The sequence below is a fragment of the Oncorhynchus nerka genome, linkage group LG21, assembly GCF_034236695.1.
Source record: "Oncorhynchus nerka isolate Pitt River linkage group LG21, Oner_Uvic_2.0, whole genome shotgun sequence".
Lineage (NCBI taxonomy): Eukaryota > Metazoa > Chordata > Actinopteri > Salmoniformes > Salmonidae > Oncorhynchus > Oncorhynchus nerka.
Window position 1 is genome coordinate 20213086 of NC_088416.1, and position 18957 is coordinate 20232042.

At 42.7% G+C, this 18957-nt stretch overlaps 1 protein-coding gene across 2 annotated transcripts in view; it reads right to left on the minus strand.

Moving 5' to 3' along the window:
• Positions 1 to 12304: 12304 nt before the first annotated feature.
• ppp1r9ba (protein phosphatase 1, regulatory subunit 9Ba) overlaps positions 12305 to 18957 on the minus strand; it is a 68000-nt gene continuing 61347 nt past the window's right edge. For both annotated transcript variants that reach the window (XM_029625199.2, XM_029625198.2), the window contains exons 10-11: positions 16134 to 16230; positions 12305 to 15950 (exon numbers count right to left, since the gene is read on the minus strand). In XM_029625199.2, the coding sequence (XP_029481059.2) occupies positions 15897 to 15950; positions 16134 to 16230 (151 nt within the window). In that variant the 3' untranslated portion in view covers positions 12305 to 15896. The remainder of the gene's footprint in view (positions 15951 to 16133; positions 16231 to 18957) is intronic.

Genomic DNA, 18957 nt, shown 5'->3' on the forward strand with positions numbered 1-18957 from the left:
AACAAAGTAAAGAAGCTTCGGAACTGAGGGTTGAACACATCCTCATTTGCACCACCATCACAACTGCTTTTTTCGCAACTTGATGCAGGCAATTTAATTGGGAATTAAAGAGGAAGCGAACAGGTCAGGGTTCCCTATCCGCAGGCAGAACAGTTGAAACTGGAGCAGCAGTATGACCAGGTAGACTGGGGACAGCCAAGAGTCATCAGGCCAGGTAGTCCTGAAGCATGATCCTAGGGCTCAGGTCCTCCGGGAGGGGAGGGAGAGAGGGAGAAAAAGAGAGTTAGAGGGAGCATACTTGAATTCACACAGGACACCAGATAAGACAGGAGAATTACACCAGATATAACAGACTGACCCTAGCCACCCGGCACATAGACTATTGCAGCATAGATACTGTTGAGACAGGTGGTGTCTGAGGAAGGCCCAGAAGATTTCCAGAGACTTCAGCCACACCAGCCATGGACTGTTTTCTCCCTTGCCGTCTGGCAGGTGCTCTCGGAGCATTAGGGCCAGGACCAACAGGCTCAGAGAGTTTCTACCTGCAGGCTATAAGACTGTTGAACAGCTAACCCCTGGCTGTCCTTAAGGCTATTTGCACTGACTCTGCATTCCCACATCAAACACAAATTCACACACACACACACACACACACACACACACACACACACACACACACACACACACACACACACACACACACACACACACACACACACACACACACACACACACACACACACACACACACACACACACACACACACACACACACACACCACTGCCTCTGTGTTATTATCTACCTCTCTACCTCGCTCCTAACTCGTCACTATTCCCTTTACTACTTGTATACAGTATAACCGTACACTCATATAGATCCACAGTATATTCTTAACATTTCACAATATATATTTCTTGATTTTCTTTTTAATGGACAATATGGTTAGCGCATTTCTTTAACTCCTTCTACACATTGCTAGTCATTAGCAGCTGAGATAGAATATTGTTATTGTTGGATTATTATATTGTGTGGCAAGAGAACAGCATACCCAGGATCAACACTTAAATAATAGTGTTGCAATAGTGTTGTAATAAAAGCTTTTTAAAATGTAATAGGAACATTTTAACCAGAACCTCTATGCTTGTCTACCTTCGAGTTGAAGATGAACAGACTCAGTCTGAGGAATCACTCTGTTACCCCTACTCTGTCACAACCTCGGACTCGGTGGGGTAGAACATATGATTCAGATGTTGCTTGCGTTCCATTGTTGTCCATGACTTGATGGACCATTGTGAACAGATTCACAACATTGTCATGGAGCTGTGAAGAGCTGTTGGAGACTGCAGAGCTTTTCGCAAGAAGCAGGGATGAGAAGAGGGAACAGCAACTTATTTCACTGACATTTCAGCAAAGGCATACACAGGCTCGGCGGAAAAGAGCTTCCCTGATTGTTTTTCCCTCATCGTGAAAGTCGTTAGAACAATGTCTAACACACTTTTCCCTGCTGCCACTGATTCCATTAACAAACACGTTTCTGTGTTTCAAAATCAGGTTTTGGAGTTCATCAACTATATATTGGGCAGAGTGAGGATCTTACCCATGGAGATTACTTCATGTAGTCCTACTGGATTTACAACATCCAGGATTGTGTTAACTACACCAGTGATGGTTTTGCCACCCACTGGAGGGTCGGACTGTACCGTCATTCACATCATTAATTGTACTTCGTACAATCGGACAACTATAGACAGGCAACTCACTAGGAATGGAAGTTCCTGGGAGCAATGTTCCCTCCAATTTTTTGGGGCACTGAGCAAATTTTTGGTCTTGTCAGGCCTCCCGAGTGGCACAGTGGTCGAAGGCACTGTACCGCAGTGCTAGCTGTGCCACTAGAGATTCTGGGTTCGAGTCCATGCTCTGTTGCAGCCTGCCGCGACCGGCAGACCCATGGGGCGGCGCACAATTGGCCCAGCGTCGTCCGAGTTAGGGGAGGGTTTGGCCGGCAGGGATGCCCTTGTTCTCCTGTGGCTGGCCGGGCGCAGTGCACGCTGACACGGTCGCCAGGTGTACGGTGTTTCCTCCAACACATTGGTGCGGCTGGCTTCCGGGTTAAGTGGGCATTGTGTGAAGAAGCAGTGCGGCTTGATTGGGTTGTCGGAGAATGCATAGCTCTCAACATTTACCTCTCCCGAGTCTGTACGGGAGTCGCAGCAATGAGACAAGACTGTAACTACCAATTGGATACCACGAAAAGGGGGGTAAAAAAAACTATTGTGAGCGGAAACTTGAGCTTTGTGAGAGTTTTTGCAACTTCTGGCGCGCATTTACAGTGAACACTTACAGTTTTAGACAGTAGCCAATAGGCTATTGTGGCTATTTGAGCATGATGTAGGCCTAAATCCCATAACATTTTCACATGGAAATAGCTTTTGACTTCTATGATTTTCAATGCAGGCCTACATTGCATGAGACTTTTAAAAGGTGTTTATATTATGAAGGGATTGACATTAATTACTTAATTTTGACTGCACCAAATAGGTGACTGTAAATTGCATTGTATAGTGTTGTAATATGTAAGAAACCACTTTACAAAATGAAATGAATTATTATTACCATACAGAGAATTAGACAGTGTAGGCTACCCCTCTGCCTATAAGCTTGTTTGCATATTCAAGCCTGTCTCAAAATACAACACTGACCCTTTAATTAAGACATACGTTTTTTTACCTGACTGGCTTTTCAAAGGCAAACGTATCCTACACATGTTGTGCTCTTGTAGGAAGCGGTAACTCCCCATTGCTGACCTATACTTATCTATAACTGGGCTAATAACTCGCTAACTAGCAAAGTATATCAACAAATGTGCACACCCGGGGCTCTGATCTGAATAGTGCATTCACTCGCGGGTGATTGAAAGACCGCTTATGGGCTACTCCCGTCAATAAGAATTCTACTCTTTTGGCTCTGGCTGTGCATAAAACAAAATCACAGACTCAATCTTGAAAAGTTAGATTTGTTTTGGTTTGTTGCATTGAAAAGGGCTGATATAATGTTGATTCGATCACCGAAAAAACGTTGATCTATAATAGTGAAAACTAATGGGGCGCACTCAGTGACGTTCAGTCTGTTCAGCATGGCATTTATTTTGCGTGGCAGTCCTGTAGGAAGTGTGCTCCAGCTCTTCATTGCCTTCACATTGAGCCAACGCTACACTTACACGTCATAGTTCCCAAAATGTTATGTAGTTGGGCGAACTTCCCAGAGGTCTTCACTTCTTCAGACCTGGAAATTTCCTCCTGAATGATGACCAAGTTCGGATACTTTTTTTGGCATCCGCCACTGCTTTTGACACAACGGGAGAGAAAATACCCCAGCATTCTCTGAAGACGCTGGCAAATCACCTGTGCTACAGACCACATCTTCATCTCGGACACAACACCTTTTTCTGAGTCTGTGGATGGGGTCTCTGAATCGTTTGAATCCTGAAGAAGGACAGAGTCTGTAGGCCTTATAGTACCAGAGTACTCTGTGGTCTGCAACAGGCTTTTCACACCATCTACTATGATTTTAAAAGCATCACAGGCTGTTGTGTACATACTCATAGAGGAAGCGGTGGGTGTGTGTAAAATGCTGTCCTCACAGCTACTTGACTCTGTGTTGATACATTCTTTACCCAGTCCATAATGCTGTCTACAAAATCAGACTGCTTCATGTTGTCATCAGCTTCAAATGCCTTTACAAAGCTCTCTGCAGCCACCACAAATGTGTCCATGATTTTAGATGTCTCTGAATCAACATTCATTGACGACACAGAGACATCGTCCTCTACCATAGTGGGCATCTTGGTCTGGCGAGCAGCTTTGCTGCATGGCTCTGAGTTCTGAGAGGGTGTTCTAAGACCTACATTTTTCTCAGGAGTACCTCATGAAATGGAAGAACAGTGATGAGGCTGACCTGGTGCCGGCCAAGGAGGCCAACATTAAATGTCCACAGGTGGTCATCTCCTTCTATGAGGAGCGTCTGACATGGCACTCCTACCCCACCGAGGAGGAAGAGAAGAAGGATGATAAGAACTAGCCACAGGTCCAGGATGAACGGGAAGGGGGTACAGAGGGTAGGGTTTACAGTGGAGGGTGTCGGATAGAGAAGCTGATTTGTTTCAAAACCTTTCTGCAAACCCGGACTGTTACAACTAAAACAGAGGTTGACAGATGGGTAGGGATGATAAGACTTGGCAAGGAGGTGGGTTGGGGGGGGGGGGCATGGGTAAATACAACTCCTAAGTCTCAAGATCACTTTATCAGGCCTCACTTTTGGGTCTCATCAGCTAGAATCATGGGATAAGTAGTTTTCAGTCCCTGAGCACTGAATTTGCTTCAAAATCAACAGCTCCTCATACTGTAGTTTCGCCTCTGAAAAGCTTTTGTCAAGATACACTTTTGAGTTAGCGAGGTATCACTACAGCAGCTGAGTTTACAAAATGGAATGGTCAGATTCCAAAACACGACCCAGCTAAAGTTCTCAGCTAATTCAATTGAAATAGCCAATCTTAATTTCCCTTTTTTTTTGCGTGAAATGTTGAAGTTGATTTCTTGTCAGAACATTATCTTGTACCTACACATCCCTCATTGAGCAACTCGCAGTGCTTTTTGTTTGTCTTTCTACTTTTTAAGAAACCTGTTTTAAGTGTTGGCACCTGCCTTCCCTTGCCATATCATTATCATATAATGTGTAAATAGTCGTGGTTATATTTGGTTAGTTTTAATTGGTTATGAGAGCGATCTAAGAAGGATTTTATTTGAGATTTTTTGGGATGTTCAGACTAGAGTTAACCTAGATTCTGGTCTTTAAGTGTTACACATAGGTGTATAGAGTTGTGAACAATGGTATGGAGCAGGGTTTCCATTTGGAAAACGTGGTGCTGAACATTTGACTGGCAGCATTTTAATTGACCAGACATTTGAGACATTTTCCCGACCCATATGCATTGTGTGCGTGACCTGATTAGGGCGTACAGCCACGGTGCTCAGAATGACAGCTCACATTTTAGATGATGGTAATTCATTTTAAAAGAACGTGCAAATCGAGGACGCAACAGCGTGCGTCCTTACCGAATTCCGATGCGCACTTTGAAGAGGTTAGAATAACTGTCCACATTTACTTTTCCTCAGCCAACAAGATGAGTAACGAACAGCAAAAATCTCTAGCCTATGTCAATATACTATTCCCCATAGTAGAACATTTGACCTTTATATTGGTCAGCTTGTCGTTCTGTGCGAGAAAGAAATGGCCTACTCCAGACAGACTCTGGGACAACAGATCCCAAATGCATACAACCAGTAGGCTTAGGCTACATAACATTTTTTATAAAAATAACCTTCAAGCAATGAAGTTGATGCAACCGATCAGAACATTTGGCTTAAAATGTTGATTAAACTATTATTTCTTCACATACAGTGCCTTGCAAAAGTACTAATCCCCCTTGCCGTTTTTTTCCTATTTTGTTGCATTACAATCTGTAATTAAAATGTATTTTTATTTGGATTTCATGTAATGGACATACACAAAATAGTCCAAATTTGTGAAGTGAAATGAAAAAAAATGACTTGTTTCAACAACAACAAAAAGCTGAAAGGTTGTGTGTGCATATGTATTCACCCCCTTTGCTATGAAGCCCCTAAATAAGATCTGGTGCAACCAATTACCTTCAGAAGTCACATAATTACTTAGATTGCACACGAGTGGACTTTATTTAAGTGTCACATGATCTGTGTGTGTATATATACACCTGTTCTGAAAGGCCCCAGAGTCTGCAACACCACTAAGCAAGGAGCACCACCAAGCAAGCGGCACCATGAACACCAAGGCGCTCCCCAAACAGGTCCGGGACAAATGTGGAGAAGTACAGATCAGGGTCGGGTTATAAAACACATCCCACAGAGCACCATTAAATCCATTATTAAAAAATGGAAAGAATATGGCACCACAACAAACCTGCCAAGAGAGGGCCACCTACCAAAACTCACGGACCAGGCAAGGAGGGCATTAATCCGAGGGAACAAAGAGACCAAAGGCGCCAAGCTCCACAGCGGAGATTGGAGTATCTGTCCATAGAACCACTTTAAGCCGTGCACTCCACAGAGCTGGGCTTTGCGGAAGAGTGGCCAGAAAAAAATCCATTGCTTAAAGAAAAAATAAGCAAACGTTTGTTGTTCGCCAAAAGGCATGTGGGAGAGTCCCCAAACATACGGAAGAAGGTACTCTGTTCAGATGAGCTTTTTGGCCATCAAGGAAAAATGCTATGTCTGGCGCAAACTCAACACCTCTCATCACCCCGAGAAGACCATCTCCACAGTGAAGCATGGTGGTGGCAGCAACATGCTGTGGGGATGTTTTTCAACGGCAGGGACTCGGAAACTGTTCAGAATTGAAGGAATGATGTATGGCGCTTAATACAGGGAAATTCTTGAGGGAAACCTGTTTGTCTTCCAGAGATTTGAGACTGGGACGGAGGTTCACCTTCCAGCAGGACAATGACCCTAAGCATACTGCTAAAGCAACACTCAAGTGGATTAAGGAGAAACATCTAAATGTCTTGGAATGGCCTAGTTAAAGCCCAGACCTCAATCCAATTAAGAATCTGTGGTATGACTTAAAGATTGCTGTACACCAGTGGAACCCATCCAACTTGAAGGAGCTAGAGCAGTTTTGCCTTGAAGAATGGGCAAAAAGCTCAGTGGCAAGCTAATAGAGACATACCCCAAGAGACTTGCAGCTGTAATTGCTTCAAACGGTGGCTCTACAAAGTATTGACTTTGAATAGTTATGCACGCTCAAGTTCAGTTTTTGGTCTTATTTCTTGTTTGTTTCACAAAAAAAATATTTTGCATCTTTGAAGTGGTAGGCATGTTGTGTAAATGATACAACCCCCCAATTTTTTTATTTTTATAAAAGCACGTTTCACTCCAGCAGCAACAAACAGGCGGTTTGAGACGCTTTTACCAGCAGCTCCTCCGTTGTCTGACCAATTTTTTTTTCCCACTCAAATTAGCCTCTGCATCTGTATGCTGTGTGCTTGTGATAAATAAGATGCATAAAGACTAACAGAAATACCCATGCAGCAATTTAATTATGCAAATTAACCTATAGACAGATCAGCTTGACCGGTCAAATGTATTTGCATCGACTGGTATTTCCATCAATGAATAAGCTAAAGAGCATTATTTTGCAATGGGATGTTTTTCCTTCTTCCTCAGACAATTGGCTAGCGGCAATTTTATTTATCGGCTTTTCACTTTAAAAAAAAAAATCTGACAAAAACCGTCTTATTACCGGCTAACAGAAACCCTGGTATGGAGCTACTAACTTTGTTGTGGAGCACCAGTATGACCTATGTAACCTGAGTTGTTTGTGGTTTCGTACCCATGGTTAATTTGTAAGTCGCTCTGGATAAGAGCGTCTGCTAAATTACTTAAATGTAAATGTAAAATGTACCTAACAAATTCCCCCTTGCTTTCTCTGGAAGCTCTGACTGGATAGTTTCCTGATGTGTGGGATTAGGATATCAGATGGGCTTTGGTGCTGGTTGCACTCTCCCGTGGACTCACATCGGATGATGACTCACAAGCGAAGAGAGAAAAGCTTGAAGCAGTGAATTCATCCAGTTGGGGGATTTTTTAAAATTAATTAATTGAACCTTTATTTAACCATGCAAGTTAGTTAAGAACAAATTCTTATTTACAATGACGGCCTACCAAAAAGGCAAAAAATATAGGACAAAACACAATCACGACACTACATAAAGAGACAACATAGCATGGCAGCAATACATGACAACACCGTATGGTAGCAACACAACATGGGAGCAGCACAAAAAATAGCACAAACATTATTGCGCACAGACATCAGCACAAAGGGCAAGAAGGTAGAGACAACAATACATCATGTGAAGCAGCCACAACTGTCAGTAAGAGTGTCCATGATTGAGTCTTTGAAGGAAAAGATGGCGATAAAACTGTCCAGTTTGAGTGTTTTTTGCAGCTCGTTCCAGTCTCTAGCTGCAGCAAAATGAAAAGAGGAGCGACCCAGGGATGTGTGTGCTTTGGGGACCTTTAGTAGAATGTGACTGGCAGAGCGGATGTTGTATGTTGAGGATGAGGGCTGCAGTAGATATCTCAGATAGGTGGAGTGTGGCCTAAGAGGGTTTTATAAATAAGCATCAACCAGTGGGTCTTGCGACGGGTATTCAGAGATTACCAGTTTACAGAGGAGTATAGAGTTCAGTGATGTGTCCCATAAGGAGCATTGGTGGCAAATCTGACGGTTGAATGGTAAAGAACATCTAGCCACTCGATAGCACCCTTACCTGCCGATCTATAAATTACATTTCTGTAATCTAGCATGTGTAGGACGGTCATCTTAATCAGGGTTAGTTTGGCAGTTGGGGTTGCGATTGCGATAGAGGAAACCAAGTATAGATTTAACCTTGATATGTGCTGAGAGAAGGACAGTGTACTGTCTAGCCATACTCCCAAGTACTTGTATGAGGTGACTTCCTCGAGCTCTAAACCCTCAGAGGTAGTAATCACACTGGTGGGGAGAGGGGCATTCTTCTTACTAAACCACATGACCTTTGTTTTGTAGGTGTTCAGAACAAGGTTAAGGTCAGAGAACTTGTTGGATACTAAGAAAGCTTTGTTGTAGAGCATTTATCACAACATCCAGGGAGGAGCCAGTTGAGTATAAGACTGTATCATCTGCATATAAATGGATGAGAGAGCTTCCTACTGCCTGAGCTATGATGTTGATGTAAATTGAGAAGAGCGTGGGGCCTAGGATCGAGCCTTGAGGTACTCCCTTTGTGACAGGCAGTGGTTGAGACAGCAGATGATCTGACTTCATACACTGCACTCTTTGAGAGAGGAAGTCAGAAAACCAGGCCAAAGACCCCGCAGAGACACCAATGCGCCTTGGCCGGCACAAAAGAATGAAATGGTCTACCGTATCAAAACCTTTGACCAAGTTGTCATTTTAGCTTAGCTCCAAACCTGGTCTGAGAGCATTTCTTAATATTCTGTATGTAAATCAGACACTCCAATTAGTATGGCAGGTTACATTTTGTATAGTATGTAATACATTTGGTCCATCACCCATTTCGTATGATATGTTACAAATGACAATTTATATTATATCTTACAAATTTGCTAAATGTACAATATGTTACGAAATCTAGCTCAGTAACGTTAGCTAGGCTAGGGGTAAGGTTGAGGTTAATTTTAGGAGGTAGGTTAAATAATTAAACTAGGGTTAGGTGAAGGGTTAGCTAAAAGGGGTAAGGTTAGGGGAAGTGTTAGCTAACATGCTCAGTAGTTGCAAAGTAGTAAACATTTTTGAAAAGTTAATGAGCTAAAATGCTAAATTTGTCCATGATGAGATTCTAATTCACAACCTTTGGGTTGCTAGACATTTGCGTTATACGCCCGACCAACCACCATACTACGTAACCATCTGTCTCATGCAAACTTAAAATATCAAAAACTTAGGTTTACATAAAGAATAATACAAAAGGCTCTGAGACCAGGTTGTCTTTCCACTGCTGGTCCTGTCTTTCTTTGGCTAGACTACTGGGTCTTTCATCTCTCTCCTGTTGATATTTCAAATCCAACTGCTTTCCATCCGATTTGGGAAGGATGCAAAAAAAGGGTATACTTGCTAAAACATGTACGACCAGTACAAACCTGTTTGAACTGCGCCCTGAATTTGAGGATTGCAGGTGTCATAAAGATAATGGTCTCATGCACCTGATAGGCTAGGTGCTATTCTATACCGCAACCACTGTAGATAGCCTATTACTAGTAGTACTAATATATATAGGACTAATATGTCTATCAATATCAGATGTTATGTTGACTTTTGAAATCCCAGGCCTACATGTATTCCAAGGACTAAGCCTACCTTATTGTCATCCATAATTGATCACTTGAAGTTCAAATCCACGTCTGTCTCAGCTACATGGAAGAACAGTAATGATGACGGATGAAAAGTAACAGACTTTATAACGGTATTACGTCATGCAACCTAATGTTGTGCATGTCCGCAAGGTCATTTTGTTGCTGAAGAGCGCGGGGGCTGGGAATAACATGGGGGGAAAGGATATAGGCATGGTGCTGTGACTGTAAGAGCAATAATTCAAGGATGTGTTGGCTATGTTCCTTGTGATACCTTTAGGCCAACTATTAGTCCAAAGCTCCCATAAGACACTTCGAAAAGGATCCACTATGAGGAAATAATTTTAACTATTACAGACTACAAAGGGAAACACCGAAGTGAGCTGCCCATTGATGCGAGCCTAACACACGAGCTAAATGCCTTTTATGCTCTTAGCTCGCTTCGAGGCAAGCAACACTGAAGCATGCACGAGAGCATCAGCTGTTCTGGATGACTGTGTGATAACGCTCTCGGTAGCCGATGTGAACAAAACCTTTAAACAGGTCAACATTCACAAAGCCGCTGGGCCAGACGGATTACCAGGACGTGTACTCAAAGCATGCACGGACCAACTGTCAAGCGTCTTCACTGACATTTTCAACCTCTCCCTGACCGAGTCTGTAATACCTACATGTTTCAAGCAGACCACCATAGTCTCTGTGCCCAAGGAAGCAAAGGTAACCTGCCTAAATGATTACTGCAATGTGGCACTCACATCGGTAGCCATGAAGTGCTTTGAAAGACTGGTCATGGCTCACATCAACAGCATCCACCCAGACACTCTTGACCCACTCCAATTCGCATACCGCCCCAACCGATCCACAGATGACACAATCTCAATCGCACTCCACAACGCCCTTTCTCACCTAGACAAAAGTAACACCTATGTGAGAATGCTGTTCATCGACTACAGCTCAGCATTCAACACCATAGTGCCCACGAAGCACATCACTAAGCTAAGGACTCTGGGACTAAACACCTCCCTCTGCAACTGGATCCTGGACTTCCGGACGGGCCGCCCCCAGGTGGTAATAGTAGGCAACAATACATCTGCCACGCTGATCCTTAACACTGGGGCCCTTCAGGGGTGTGTCTTTAGTCCCCTCCTGTACTCCCCTTTCATCCATGACTGCGTGGCCAAACACGACTCCAAACACCATCACTAAGTTTGCTGATGACAACAGTGGTAGGCCTGATCACAGACAACGATGAGCCTATAGGGAGGTCTGAGTACTGGCAGTGTGGTGCCCGGACAACAACCTCTCCCTCAATGTGAGCAAGACAAAAGGAGCTGACCGTGGACTACAGGAAAAGGCGGGCCGAACAGGGCCCCCATTAACATCGACAGGGCTGTAGTGGAGCGGGTCAAGAGTTAAGTTCCTTGGTGTCCACATCACCAACGAACTATCATGGTCCAAACATACCAAGACAGTCGTGAAGAGGGCACGACAAAACCTTTCCCCCCCTCAGGAGACTGAAAATATTTGGCATGGGCCCCCAGATCCTCAAAAGGTTCTACAGCTGCACCATCGAGAGCATCCTGACCGCTTGCATCACCGCCTGGTATGGCAACTGCTCGGCATCTGACCGTAAGGTGCTACAGAGGGTAGTGTGAACGGCCCAGTACATCACCGGGGCCAAGCTTCCTGCCATCCAGGACCAATATAGTAGGTGGTGTCAAAGGAAAGCCGATAAAATTGTCAGAGACTCCAGTCACCCAAGTTATAGACAGTTTTCTCTGCTACTGCACGACAAGAGGTAGCGGAGCACCAAGTCTAGGACCAAAAGGCTCCTCAACAGCTTCTACCCTCAAGCCATTACACTGCTGAAAAATTCATAAAAATCGCCACCGGACAATTTACATTGACCACCCCTTATACACTGCTTCTACTCGCTGTTTGTTTGTTACCTATGCAGTCACTTCGCCCCCACCTACATGTACAGATTACCTCAACTAGCCTGTACCGGTGCACCCTGTATATAGGCTCGTTATTGTTATTCTTATTGTGTTACTTTTTCATAATAGTCTACTTGGTAAATATTTTCCTCTTGAACTGCACTGTTGGTTAAGGGTTTGTAAGTAAGTAAAGTCTACACTTGTTGTATTCGGGGCATGTGGCAAATACATTTTGATTTGAAAAGTGAAATAAGCTCTAATCTTTTAGAACCTCGACTTTTGGGAACAAATTCAGTGCATAAAATCTAAACACACCAACATTAATACACCTTTCATTCATGAAAGCGACACCCCTTTCAGTGAAGTATTGCAGGTGCAACCGGTTATAAACACAAAACAAGCCAACGTGACCCTTGAGCTCTTGTTCAACACATCTGCATTTATTAACAATGACAGTAAATTATGTGAGAGACGAACATTCTGGACTTTCTCTTACTCATTGTGTTTGCAAACCACAAGGCAATGATAAAAAGAAAAATACAAAAAGGAATGTAACTAGTTTCCTTCCACCTCAGAGGAGGGCAAAGCTATTACACTGTACTAATGGGCCATGGTCAATAATGCAAGAGTCCCTAGTGTGAAGCAGAGATCCAGAATGAGTTTCCAACAGCATTTTGTCTGGCATATCGAATCTCATGCACTCGTAAAGAGTAATGACAAAGTGTACAATGGAATGTTAAAAGATGAGAAAAACCATACAATTTTTCGTTCGGGTCCATATCATAGAGCTCCTGTTCCATGGCCTTTATTGGGGTTGCTTCCTATTCTGAAGTGCAGATATGAACACGCATTTCCCAGCATATGTACTGTATTCTAACAGTACCCCTTCGAGGCAGTATCAGAACTGGAATCATAAAGATGCTAAATGTGTCAAATTCAAGGATCCACTTCAGTGAATCACATCTCTTTTTCACCCGGACATTTCCATTGGTCAACTATCCCATTGCTGACATGTTCCCCATGGTTGTGACTTTACTGACAGCATGGCTCTAGCCAAGGAATATTATTTTGTGAACATATTTAAATTTAGTCTAGTTTGTAGGTAAATGATACTTGTCCAGTGTCTGCCCGCCATCTGAGAGGAGAAGTCAGCCTTGTGATGAAGACTTTACAAGCAAGTCCCTTGGTTAGGTCCATTTGACAGTCAATACATGAACAGACATCGTATCTATCCGAATGTGTTCTATGCAGTTCGCTTTCTTTTTGTTAGTAGAGGTCAACAGTTTTGATTCACAACTGTAGGGCAAGGTATTCACTATGAAGATGGATTTAAAAAAAGGTAAGCATATACCGCATATAGCCAAGAGGAAAGCGCAACGTAGCAATAATACCATTGGGGACAGTGGTTTAAAGGTCTTGAGATGAGAGAGGCTCTGCTTATCTCTAAGGTGGACCGTGTGTGTTCCATACTGGCACACTCACTATGTTACGATCAGCATCCTTATACAAGCATACTGTATGGAGTTAGTAGGCCAATGATGGTTCAATGTCATACAAGACAAACACACAAAAAGTACTTTTAAAAAAATGTTTTTCCCTTTTTCTTGAAAAGATCCAATGCAGCCATTTTATCTCAATCTGAAATCATTTCTGGGTCACAATTAAGTACCTTACTGTGATGGCTCTCAATTAAAACCATCAAAAAGAAACAAAATACTTTCTTAGCAAAGAGCAATTTCTCAAGCAATACTTTTTCTAGGAGTGTCTGGGAGTGGTCTGAGTGGGGAGGGGGAAACTGAAAAGTAGATTTTTGGGGCAGGCCAAAAACTCCATCCCACCAAAACAGGCCGAAATTCACAGGCAGTCTTTTCAACGAACTCTTACACTAAAAGGGCATTACCATAATTTTCACAATTTTACACTTTTATTAAAACCTCAGTGTGGAGATATATCATTTTACACAGGTAAACCATGTTGACTGCACTGGGCCTTTAAGCCCCTTTTTAGTTCTATGTTCCCTACCACTTCTCAGCATGTGGAAATTGTTCGCACATCGACTCAAATGTTACCTAATACTGCAAAATATGGTCAGAAAACCTGTCAGCTTATTCCAGAGATGGTAAACCAGGAATTAGCCACGACCTGATATTCCTTCTCTCAATCCAACTCACTGAAAGAGGGACACCTCCTGGTTTAGAGCAGTACTGCAACAGAAATGTACAGTAACATTGGGCCCATGAAAACAGATGTACTTGACAAGAGTTTTCACAGTTAAAATACACATTTTTACATGAAAACAATTAAAATGACACAAGATTAAAATAATAATAGGGCCAATTTTTAAGAAAAGAAATGTATACATCGTGGGGGGCAAATGAGTCTGACCTGTTTGTGCCACTAGGGGACAGAGAAGTAATGACAGGAAGTTCCAAATGCCTAGTCTTGGATAAAAAAGACACTGTTGACAAACATGAGCAGCACAGAGGGAGCAAGGCAGCTGAATGGTATTATTGGAGATTCAAGTGAGAGCATCGCGTCTACAGACATAGCCCTTTGACCGCAACGCAGTAGTCCACAGTGGCCTCCTCCTCCAGTCTCCTTCATCTGCACTGACCTGAGATGGACTGGACAGGTGACAGGAGGTCCTCTGGTCGGAATCAGATCAGACACACTGCTTTGCTTTAACCTTCCCTATGTTTTTTTCCGATCAGATGAAATTAAGAAAAGGAGACAAGGAGATAGGAAGCCACTTGAGGCATGCTGGAACATTTTTCCCCCTTGCCTCCGTCGATCGCTTTCATAAAGCTGCTATGCTACATCAACATTATCCCATGGCTCTAGTTACCCCAACATTACACAAAGATTGCCATCCAGTCCCCAAATTCAAAGGGCTATACCGGTCTGGGGGCTAAATTTAAACCCCTTTGCTAAACTAGCAGTGATTCCAGGCTCAAACGTTAGAGCGTGAGTAAGACATTCCTGGTTGGGGCGGGGAAAACACGGATTCTGAAATTGATATAGAGCGAAGCACAAAGTCAAATAATACTGACCCTCTACGTTATCAGAGCCCAAGGCAAGTAAAACCACGAGTAGCACATTGAACTGTTAAGCTTGCACATATTCACACCCTGTTTGCCATGTTGCTAATATAAAAAGGAAAATGTGCCACTTTGCGTGGCCTATATCCACTTGGAATTAAACCATCTTCTGTATACCCAATCTTCTCGATGCTTAAGTCAATTCCATTCAACGCCCTCTCAACCCAGCCACATTGCTTAAGCTTTTTAAGCAATTTTAAATATATGTAAAGAATATATACAAAACAAGCATATCATCACTGTACAAATGAACTTGAACCCAACCCGAGTCTTTCCATCATACAAGGGGAGCAGTTGAGCAAAAAGGGGAAGCGGCCATTTTCCTTTTGTTCAGTTAGTAGAAATCAAGAGATCGTGCCATAACAGCAGAAGCACTGTCTGTCACCAGTAGGCTATACACCAGTATTTGAGGATCTTTGTCATCATATCAGTTTCTTCTGTCCAATTCTGGTCTCCATATCCAGTTTATTATTGAACCAGTAAGTCTAGTATAGAAGCGTTAAGTCAGTAGGGGCTGTATTTCCTGGTTAGTTATTTTACATATGATAAGACAGAAGGAAGAGCATAGAAGACAAGTGACCTCCTTCACAGATTGATCAATTGGGTAGTTAAACTAGGTGAATGTGGTTCGATGCAACAAGGACTCCAGGTTCTGAATAAGGAGCATATAGGGATTGTTGACGCGGCTCGAAGCAAATGACAGTTGAAAACATTCTTTTTTTCCTTCTATTTTCGCTTGCAGGTGTCTTTTGAAACCCCTGCCCCCAAAACTGCTCCCCCTGAAGTCGTCCTTTCTCCATTATTTTCTTCTTCTTTTGTCGTTCTGACAATCCGTCAAGGAAAACGTGGATTGGAAAAAGGATAGCCCCAGTGTGAAGGCATTGTTCCTCCTTTCCCTCTCTCTGCCAGAGGTTTAGGAGGGATCAGAGGTCTTCAGCGCATCCACCTTGGTCTCCAGGTCTGTGATCTGAGGAGGACAGAGAGAGGGGGGGGGGGGGTTTATTACACACAAAATCCCAAGGCAGAATGATCATAACTCAGTAGCATCTTCATGCTATGTGTCTAGATTAACCACAGCAAATTGTCTTACATAATTATTGAGAATGTCATAAAATATTTCCACACACAGTAGAACCTAAATATACAACACCTTGTCCTGGAGGTTGTCTGCCTCTTCCTTATGAGTGGCCTCGGTCTCCTCTTGGGCTCTGCGCTGAGCCGTCTCCCTCTTCAGATACTCAATCTCCCTGAGACACATAGCGTGGCGTGGTTAGGCTGAATCTTGCCCACCCATCCCCCTCCAACTCCTGAATCCTACATTCCTCCTACAAACCCCAGAACCCCCATTCCTCTTCCTCCTACAACCCTATAGCCCCCATTCCTCTCATCCCCCTACAAGTGCTGAGCGATTAGTGCCGTTTTGAGGTCGGTTTGGTTTCGGTTCATTATACAAAAAATTATCACGGTTTTCGACAAAACCAAATATAGTTTACATTCAATTGCCAAAACATTGGGTAAACATCAATAGAAAAATAGGGAATTACTATGAAATAATAAAATATTTCAGTGTATATTATTTAGTTTTTATTTGATGATTTTATTATTTTTCATTTAATCATCATCTCATCTCTGCTCAGGCAATAGCAGCCAGCCAGCCAAAGATCCAACGTTCTCTGTGCTCCCCATACTGTACTGTCTGACAAACCTAGTAGCTGTAGCTGGCTAAGTATGCTGCAGAGCTGTATGACGAAAAATAATTTTACTAGATCCCTTTCAGTCTGTAAACCTCGGTTCAACATACTATAGAGAGTCGCACTCTCGTGATTTCAGTTTAAAAACCTCTTTGGGGTGGCGGGCAGTATTTTCACGTTTGGATGAAAAGCGTGCCCAAAGTAAACTGCCTGTTACTCAGGCTCAGAAGCTAAGATATGCATATTATTAGTAGATTTGGATGGAAAACACTCTGAAGTTTCTAAAACTGTTTGAATGATGTCTGTGAGTATAACATAACTCATATGGCAGGTGAAAACCTGAGAAAAATCCAACAAGGAAGTGGGAAATCTGAGGTTTGTAATTTTTCAAGTAATTGCCTATCCAATATAAAGTGTAAATTTGGTCAGATTGCACTTCCTAGGACTTCCACTAGATGTCAACAGTCTTTAGAACTTTGTTTCAGGCTTCTACTGTGAAAGTGGGGCAAATAAGAGCTGTTTGAACCAGTGGTCAGGTTGAAAGCCTTTAGTTTAGTCACGCGCGCGGCCGTGAGCACGAGCTCCGTTCCCTTTCCTTTCCTTTCTAAAGACAAAGAAATTGTCCGGTTGGAATATTAATGAAGATTTATGATAAAAACATCCTAATGATTGATTCTATACATCGTTTGACAAGTTTCTACAAACTGTAATGAAACTTTTTTGACTTTTCGTCTGGACTTAGTGCCTTGTGCATTTGGATTAGTGTACTTAACGTGCAAACAAAAAGGCGGTATTTGGACATAAATGATGGACTTTATCGAACAAAACAAACATTTATTGTGGAACTGGGATTCCTGGAAGTGCATTCCGATGAAGATCATCAAAGGTAAGTGAATATTTATAATTTCTATTTCTGACTTCTGTTGACTCCATAACATGGCGGGTATCTGTATGGCTTGTTTTGGTGGCTGAGCGCTGTACTCAGATTATTGCATGTTGTGCTTTTGCCGTGAAGCCTTTTTGAAATCTGACACAGCGGTTGCATTAAGGAGAAGTATATCTTTAATTCTATGCATAACACTTGTATCTTTCATCAACGTTTATGATGAGTATTTCTGTAAATTGATGTGGCTCTCTGCAAAATCACTGGATGTTTTGGAAGGAAAAATTGAATGAACATATCGCACCAATGTAAACTGAGATTTTCGGATATAAATATGAACTTTATCGAACAAAACATACATGTATTGGGTAACAGGAAGTCCTATGAGTGCCATGTCATGAAGATCATCAAAAGGTTAGTGATTCATTTTCTCTCTATTGCTGCTTTTTGTGACTCCTCTCTTTGGCTGGAAAATGGCTGTATGTTTTTGTGACTAGGCGCTGACCTAACATAATCGCATGGTATGCTTTCACTGCAAATCCTTTTTGAAATCGGACACTGTGGTGGGATTAACAAGAAGTTTATCTTTAAAATGTTGTATAATACATGTATTTTTGAGGAATTTTAATTATGAGATTTGTTTGAATTTGGCGCCCTGCATTTTCACTGGCTGTTGTCAAATCGATCCCGTTACCGGGATTTGATCCCTAAGACATTTTTAAGGATCTACAATCACGCCTGACCAGGCCAATGAAATCCATGCCTCGCCAGAAGCCCTGCCTTGCATAGGTGATAACTATGAGGATCTGATTCATTCCTTCAATTATTCCGCTCAGTATGAACAGGAATGATTCACGCTACTAAAACAAACAATTAGAAAACGAGACTGTCTTACGTTGTGCCAACTAAACTGTCCCATAGTGGTAGAGCGTGCTCATCTTCTGGACGTTGTGTGCTGAAGTTTGTATTTGTTCTCATACGTTTTCTAAATCAAATGATGTGTTATTCTTCAATTTGCTGGTGCAATGATTAAGACGGCTAAGAAAACGAACAAGACGACGACGGCTAAGCCATTTATCTAAAAAGGTACTCACGATCTGCAGCCCGCTCAGGCGGCCCCTCGCTCAAACCAGTCCGTGGGAGTATTGCCCACCGCCTGTGCGACTCGGTCAAGCACCGCTTGCCACTCTTCCCAGACTTGTTGATGAAGGGTCCGGCCCCACCTCGGTTATGTGGACTTTCTCGACTTGGCTAGCGCTGCATAGCGTGCTAGCCAGGTTGGCTAACACGCATAGGCGAGCTAGCTATTACTAGCTATTCCCACGGTGGAGTTGCTCTCTTGTTGAGTATACGTAGTGTTAAGTCACTTGGTTTTTTAAAAATGGAACATGCTACAGTCA